Here is an 8,179-nt window from a genome sequence, read left to right on the forward strand (position 1 = left end):
GAAAAGCATAATTTCCTGTGGTTTGACAATAATGGGACAAGAATAGCTTCAACTGCTTTGAATAGATTATGAACATAACTTGTCCCTTTCTATTGAGGCTCAAAGTTCTGAGGTCCTACTAAATGGAAGTGACCCAGCTGTCCGTCAGCCAGGGACTAGGCTTAAAGATCCTCATGTGGTCACCATTTTGCTACACCGTCTGAGGGATTTCAAAATTTGAATGACCGTTGTTTTTGCCCCTGTCAGTCTTGGTCAAATTGGAGAAAGAAGGTTGACAGAAGAAGGGTAAAAATTTAGCAATAAGAACTGTTTCTCTGGACATACGTAGAAAACAAACTTACGGTTTCCAAAGGAGAGCTGAGGGGAAGGGAAGGGATAAATTAGGAGCTTGGCATTAACAGATATACATAGTAGTATATATAAAATAGATAACCAATAAGAACTTACTGTATAGCACAGGGAATTATACTCAATATGTTGTAATAACCTATGAGGGAAAAGAATCTGGAAAAAAAAAGATATATATGTGTCTGTGTGTGTTTGCTATACATCTGAAAGTAACACAGCATTGTAAATCAACTATATTTCAATAAAATAAAGTTAAAAAAAGAGAGAGAGAGAGAAGTCTTCCTCTGGAACTTCAGCATCTGAATAATAAAATCGTAGAATTGATATTAAAATAACATCCAGCCAGTCCATTCCTAAATCTTGGGCATTTCTCATAAAAGATTGTCAGATGAGAGGCAAGAAGAGTTACTATGCCTAATCTTTCTATGCTGAAAAATATTTGATTGTGATGCAAAGAATCAGGTGGTTTCCATCAAATATCACTCACCCTTGAGCTTTCGGAGGAATTTCAATGGAGTCATGATACAGACATTTGGGACAAAGTCCACACCAAAGCAGAGAATAGATCTTCACACTCACTTATAAATACAAAGCCCTTGGGTTTGACATTCACTGTAAAAATGGAAAAGAATAACTTCTTAGCATTTTCTACTCAGGTTGAGATGAAAAGGATATCTTGAACTAAGGGCAGACACATATCTCCCCACTAAGGACAGAGGCTACATTTTATTTATGACAATCTCTGTGGCAAGTAAAATACCTGGCATGTACTGGGCAAGCAATAAACATCGGTGGAGTGAATGAATGAATGAATGATCCAGCGCTCTGGCTTAATAATATGGAGTTGGTTACAAGCACCGATTGAAAACCGGCTCACAACATATGGTGGCAAATTAGCATTCAAAGCTCTTTAAATATATTTGTAAAAGAAGTATTACATTTCACGAATGGAGATTCCACATTACCTGTGAATTTACTTTCATTATATTTAGGTGTGTATTAGCAATAAGTATTGAGAAGAATGTCCCTGTATAGTCTCCTTGATTAATAATGAGACATTAATATATGTAGCGTCCTTGATGGCTCAGACAGTAAGGAATCTGCCTGCAATGCAGGAGACTGGGGTACAATCCCTGGGTCAGGAATATCCCCTGGAGAAGGAAATGGCAACCCACTCCAGTATTCTTGCCTGGAGAATTCCATGGACAGAGGAGCCTGGCAGGCCCTAATCCATGGGTTTGCAGAGTTGAACACAACTTAGCGACTAACAACTTTATACACACACACACACACACACACACGGGGCTTCCCTGGCAGGCCCTAGTCCATGGGTTCACAGAGCTGGACACAACTGAGCAACTAACAACTTAACTTCATACACACACACACACACACACACACACACATACACACACACACAGCTTCCCTTGTGGCCCAGAGGTAAAGAATCCTCCTATAAGACAAGAGACATGGAGACATGAGTCTGATCCCTGGGTCAGGACTATTCCCTGGAGAAGGAAATGGCAACCCATTCTAGTATTCTTGCCTAGAAAATTCCATGGACAGAGGAGCCTGGTGAGCTGCAGTCCATGGGGCTGCAAAGAGTTGTACATGACTTAGCTACTAAACCACCACTACCACATACATATACACATATATTGGAGTAGGAAATGGCTTCAGTATTCTTGCCTGGAGAATCCCATGGCCAGAGGAGCCTGGTGGATTATGGCCCATGAGATCACAGAGTTGGACATGACTGAGTGACTAAGCTAATATATATATATATATGTTCAGTAGCTCAGTTGTGTTCGACTCTGCAACCCCATGGATTATAGCCCTTTAGGTTCCCCCATCCATGGAATTTTCCAGGCAAGACTATATATAAATATATATATACATTTAAATTATATATATATTATTGTATATAAAATTGTATATATATTAAAATTGTTTTGAGCATGATATTCACATACTCAAAAGTTCAAAAACATGTTAAATGAGATCTCCATCAGTTAATAGAGGAAAAGGGTTTGCTGAAGCCCTAGTATTTGTCCACCACTACACAAGGAATGCTATTGGATGTAGAAGAAAAAATACACAAATGTGAACACAGACTACACGGACCCCGCTCATGAAAGAGCTGGGCTGGTACCAGCATGAGTGTGTGACTAGAGGGATTAAAAAAAAAAAAATACATGTATCCAAGATCAAAATAAGCCAGGTAAATAAAGGTCACAGACACATAGTTTCTTAGCTTACTTCATGGAGCATCTGTATCTTCAATTTGTAATTCAATCCCTTCTCCTTACATGCAAATAAAATATAGTTGAACTTCAAACTGGTGTATTTCATTCTCTTAGATTGGTGTGTAAGCCACTCTTTAAAAAGTGAGACATTGGGGTGAGGGACTGGGGAGGGTAATTTTCTTATTCTCTTGCCAGGCCAGTGAATGCTACCAGTGTAAATAAGCGTGAAGCGCTTTTCAAGCTATGAAACAATGTTTTCAATTTACATGATTGAACTAAAAAGAGCTCAAGATTTTTATTTTAATTTTTTGGCCATAATGTTGTTTGCAAAATGCAGTTTTTTCAAGCAAGCACAAAATTGGCCCCATAGATTTTTAGAAAGGATAGAAAATTCTTTTATTTTGGTGTCTTGAGGAGTTAAGACACTTCTTTAGGGAAATAAAGAAATCTTCCCGGTACATTTCAAGGAGATGGTATCTAATTCACAAGGCGGTGAGGAGGATGCAATGATTATCAGGAGTGGAAGAGGCCCTGGGGGTGGGGGGAGTTCCACATTTGGTAAGTTTGCACACATCCCCCAGCTCCCCCATATACACAATCCTCCAAGATCAGCCCCAAGACTATGCTGTTTTCCTGAAAGAATGACGTAGCCTGAAAACTGTATCCATGGGAAGACTGAAAAGGGTGGCTGTGATGGTTGAGGAATTTGTAAGATTTAGAAATGAATAAGACTCTGTCCCAAGCCTCTGTCTGTGAGCCTCTTTTACTTCCTCTATTTTTGCTTTATTCTTCCTGCTCAATTCAAAGTTTGCAGAAGTCCCAGCCCAGACTGGACGATGCAACCTTCAGCTTTTACCTAAGCTCCCTTGGCTTGTATTATTTCTGGGGGTTTGTGGGGGGAGAGGGTCTAAGACTCTCACCATCATTCTAACGGTGACCCTCAGGTCCCCTTTGTGAAAAGCACGGTCTACTCCAAGCGCAATTGTGAGGGTATAAATCCCCAAACTGATTCATAAATACCCCAACCCTCTGCAAAGATCCTCTCTTGGGAAGAGAATTCTGTTTCCCATCAAAAAACAAAACAAAAGCAGCCTCTCTCCCCTGCCCCCACCTCCATGTACAGCAGCAAAGTGTACAATGTGATAGATACATGCAGAAGCTTTTGGGTTTCGCCATCCCACACACCAAGCAGCCAAAATTCAATCCTTACCAGATTTCTCATTTTACTGTTTTTTTTCTCTGGCTACGTTTGAGCTTTGTAGTCCTGGGAGAGAAAGGTCTTCTCTCCCATCACTTGATTTCATGACTCACCCGTTTCCCCTTAAATGCTCATTTTTATTTTAAAACTGAGGAAGACTGGAGTTGTGTGCATTTCTTACCATCTGATTTCATCTTGGCATTGTTTGAAAAATGCACTCAGTAAACACCTGGGCTGGGTTTTATCTTTGTGCCTTGGACATTTTCATTTTGCCCACACCCTTCCTTACAGGCAGGAAGAGAACACGCAGGGCTGGGGCGGCGGACTCCATCTTGAGAAGGCTGCCGGACTTTGGGGCTCACTGCTCGGTTCTTGATCGATCCAGCAGGGTGAAGCCCTCCAGGTTTTGCAGCCGCCGGTTTTGCACCTATCCTTTCCCTTGTGAAGCAGATAAAGGCTTCTCGGTGATGATCTGGTTGTCTATAAACCACAGGTAAATGGTTTCCTGTGCCTTTCTCAAAATAAGTGTTGAGCAAAAGGAAACGCAATCAACCCATTTAATCATAATTAACAATGTGCCCTCCAGCCTTTCTCCTTAAAAATGGGTATTTTCCTAAGTCCGTTTTTTTTTTTTTTGGTGGGGGGACTGTTTATGTCTTGGACATTTGCATTGTGAATCTCAGCTTTGCTTAACTATTAAATCAACTATCATTAAATGTTTTCACTTAAAACTAGTAACTTTTTAAAAAATATTTGCACCCTTCTTTATATAAAGGAGGAATCCATTAAAGACACCCCTTCTCCTTTAAAACCCTGCTATCTCATTTCCCTTTCTGCACCTTAAATGCCCCTCCAACAAGGACTTGGGGGTTTTTACCCATCGATTAATATAGGTATTCAAGTAATTGAGAAGTTAATCAAGGACTCAAAAAAGGTAAAGCTCTGAAGGGTGAGCCTGTTAAATCCTATCGGACTTATACAGCAAAATTTCGTCCTCGCTCAGCTACTGTCCTTTAAATTTGACGATTTTTCTTTCATTATCTAGATTGAGAATTTTAAGTCATATTTACTAATCCTAAGTGCACCTATTTTGAAGAAAATTTTAAATATTGAATTCAAATTGGAATCAGCCGTTAGACAAAGAAGGAAGCGCGTCTTCAATCCTTTATAAAGCAGTCGTTAAATAAAATGTCGTTTTCCCATATATGGCAAGACTGGTAACAAGCTAAATACACCAAGTTTGACACCTGAAGTGGTGTGCTATGAATTATACCACCTTCAATTTCTTGATGAGATGAGAGGTTCAGTGTAGGCTTATCAAACCCTTTAAAAGTAAAGGACTGCAGATATTTTATCAGTTTCCACTCAACTCGATACCAGGAATTCAGTCAGCCTAAGAAAACGAACCATTTCCCAATTACCCAGTGTAGACGAGGTATTTGGAATACCTGGATGAAACCCATTTTGGTCTTTTACCCGAATTGCCAGATATTTGTCATCTATCACCCCCCAGGTCACCCACTTTGGACCCTTTTACCGAGATTTCATCTGAGTAAGCCGCTCCTTTCAGAGACCAAAGCGTCACACCAGCCAGGTTTTAAAACTTTTTATTTGCATATTAAAAAAATTGTGCATTCCAATAATTAAAATTTGAACAACAACAAAAAAAAATGGCACTCTGATTAAACTGCATTTTACAGCCCGCAGAACACCTTGGACCAGCTTTTTACTCTAGATTTCACTGTCGTCCCACCCAGCTTCCTCCTTCACCAACATGCAAGTTCTTTTCCTTCCCTGCCAGCCACATAGGCAGATGGGAGAGGCAGGCGCGGCCTACGTTGTCAGTAGTTCTCCATTCTTTGATGTGAAAAGGGGTAGCACAGTCATTTAAACTCGATCCAACCTCTTTGCATCTTACAAAGTTAAACAGCTAAAAGAAGTAAAATAAGAAGGCAATGCTTGTGGAATGTACAGTGCATACTGGCGGCGCACGCTTCATTACGACTCGCCTGCTTGCTTCTCCTGTTCAATCGCTGTGACCGGAAAGAAAAAAGATGGAGCGGGTGAAGATGCGAATTCAGTATAGCCTAACACAGGATTACAGTCCTTTCTTTTGAAAACATCTCCTTATCATACAAATTCTATCAAGTACCAATACGTATTCCATCATGAAATGCTTATACAAAACAGAACATTTTTACAGATAAAAAGGATACCTGTATTTGCATATTAATATGGAATATTAAACACTGCATTAAGTTATTAAACCCCATTGTTTGTTGGCTGCAGTTTTAAATTAACGTTTGCAAGCCACCAGAATCAAAAAGCTGTTGGCTCCTCCCGCACTCCCTGCCCCCACCCCAATTCTTCTCCCAGCCCCTCCCATCCTCTCCTACCCACCCGGCCACTCCCGCTCAGCCTTTTCGAAAGAAGGGGGGGTGGGCTTACTTTCTTTCGAAGGCAGTGGGTTTTTCTCTTGCGTTTCCGTTTTCTTCAATTTCGACTTATCGAACTTCTCAATCTCCGCCATATCGGGCTTGTCAGACATTGTTGCAGAGGGCGCTGCAGGTAGAAAGCCAAGAGGTTGAGGGTGAGCCACCCAGCCCTCGTCTTTCTGGGCTCAGAAAACGCGTTCTGCCTGTCTCCTGCCTGAAAACGCACTTTTAACTCCTTCCACTTTCATTCAGGGCTAAACATCTTCCTCTTTCTACACACACACAAAAAAAAGAGCGCTTCCCCGCTGCCTGGAGGATTTCAAAACCCAAGGGGCCAAATTGGGAAGACCGCCCACGGTTAGGAGGCGGAATCTTTCGCAAGCGTGAAATTAATCACTGCCGATTAATTGCGGCGTTTCAACATAAAAGTGAAGCCATTTCAAGTTTAAGGGGAAGAAAATCGAGTAAGACGCTGAAAATGAAGCCAAGCCTGCACAAAATGTTTCTTTTTTTCTATACTTGGCCTCTTCCTCAAAGATGCGAGCCGTGCGGCTTTCTTTTCTTCTCACAAAGGCGGCAGCTGCGGCCGGGCGCCACCGACCACCGCCCTACCCGCTTCCTCCCTTCTCGCCAACAATGCAGCCAGCCGCACACAAAGCTAGATCGATTAGGATCTGCCTTTAGGAGCAATTCGGCAGCTCGGCACGTCCCCCTGCAAGAAGGACGTTTTCGAGAATTCATAATATAGCCCCGCAGCCCTAAACCTAACAGATACAGCCCACGAAGCCACCGGAGGCGAGAGAAAAAAATGAGTCTGAAGCTCCGAGCTTGGGTGGGTGTGAGTTGGAACAAAGGATCTTTCTATTCCCGATTCATCATCGCCTAAGAGGCTATGCAGAATGCCTTTGAGAGTAGGAAAGAAAAAACTGTTCCCTTCCAAACGGCAATAGCAAAAACCCAGTTTTATATATTTAAAAAAGCACCGAATTCCCGACCCCGTTACCCATCTGAACCGTCTGGCATTCCCCATGCTCCCGAGGAGCAGCCTTTTCCCAGGACCACCCCTCATGCTGGGTTTCGGGGTTGCGGGCGGCGAGCGCGGGGCGGGAAGGGGAGCGGAGGGCAGGAGGGAGGGGGCCCCGGGGCTCACCGGAGCGAGCTGCGAGCGAGTGAAGTCTGGTCTGCGCTGTGGCTGCTGCCGAGTGCCGAGCGGGGCGCAGCGGGCGCAGCTATATGCGCGCTCCTATGCAAACGAGGTGACGTCATCCGCCCGCCCGCTTAACTCCTTCGCGCCGGGTTTGGTCTCCTGAACGGCGTCCGGGGCCTGCCTGGCGTTTGTGGGGGGGCCCGCGTCCACCCATGCACCAAGGCACGACGAGGGCGGCAAAATAAAGCGCGTAAAGCGCCCCCTCCCCGCCGCACTTGCTTCGTAACGCATCCCCCTCCCCTTTTTGTCGGTTCTAGCTCCGTGGATTTTTGCAGCGGCCGCGCAAAGCGGCCCTTGGGGATCCGAGCGTGATAACTAAGGGCCTGGGTGGTACCCTAGCGGGACAGGCATTCCTTTACTGTGAAACTGCCTTTGTCCGTAGCAGACATCCCCCAGCCGGGGTGCAGTGTCCCTCGCCTCGCGGCCTCGCCCACTTGCAGCGCTGCGATTCCTGTGACTCAGCTTTCAGACCAGTGGAAGCCCTACGCCCCACCCTGGCCCTCTTTGTCTCCTCGCTAGCATTCTCCTAGACTTGACTGGGAAGTAAAGCACCCTTAAGTGATTTTTTTTTTTTAAGGAAAATTTTCTCACTGAAACACGTTTTGTTTTTTTTTTCCCCAATGCTGTAATTGTGGTGGGCACCCAAACCAAATAACTGGAATATGTGCTAGTTGGTGGTGAATTTTTCGGGGGTTTATTGAGTCCGTCGCCTCCCTCTTAGAAAAATGAAAAATGAACTCTCAAG

At 43.6% G+C, this 8,179-nt stretch overlaps 1 protein-coding gene across 1 annotated transcript; it reads right to left on the reverse strand.

The window, feature by feature from the left end:
- Positions 1 to 5,383: 5,383 nt before the first annotated feature.
- On the reverse strand, positions 5,384 to 7,534 carry TMSB4X (thymosin beta 4 X-linked). The gene is made up of 3 exons (XM_043896497.1): positions 7,378 to 7,534; positions 6,241 to 6,354; positions 5,384 to 5,825 (listed from the first exon to the last, which is right to left on the reverse strand). The coding sequence occupies exons 2-3, from the start codon at positions 6,338 to 6,340 to the stop codon at positions 5,791 to 5,793; spliced, it is 135 nt and encodes a 44-aa protein (XP_043752432.1). The 5' UTR covers positions 6,341 to 6,354; positions 7,378 to 7,534; the 3' UTR covers positions 5,384 to 5,790.
- Positions 7,535 to 8,179: the final 645 nt, after the last annotated feature.

The sequence above is a fragment of the Cervus elaphus genome, chromosome X (genome assembly GCF_910594005.1).
Source record: "Cervus elaphus chromosome X, mCerEla1.1, whole genome shotgun sequence".
NCBI classification, from domain to species: Eukaryota; Metazoa; Chordata; class Mammalia; order Artiodactyla; family Cervidae; genus Cervus; species Cervus elaphus.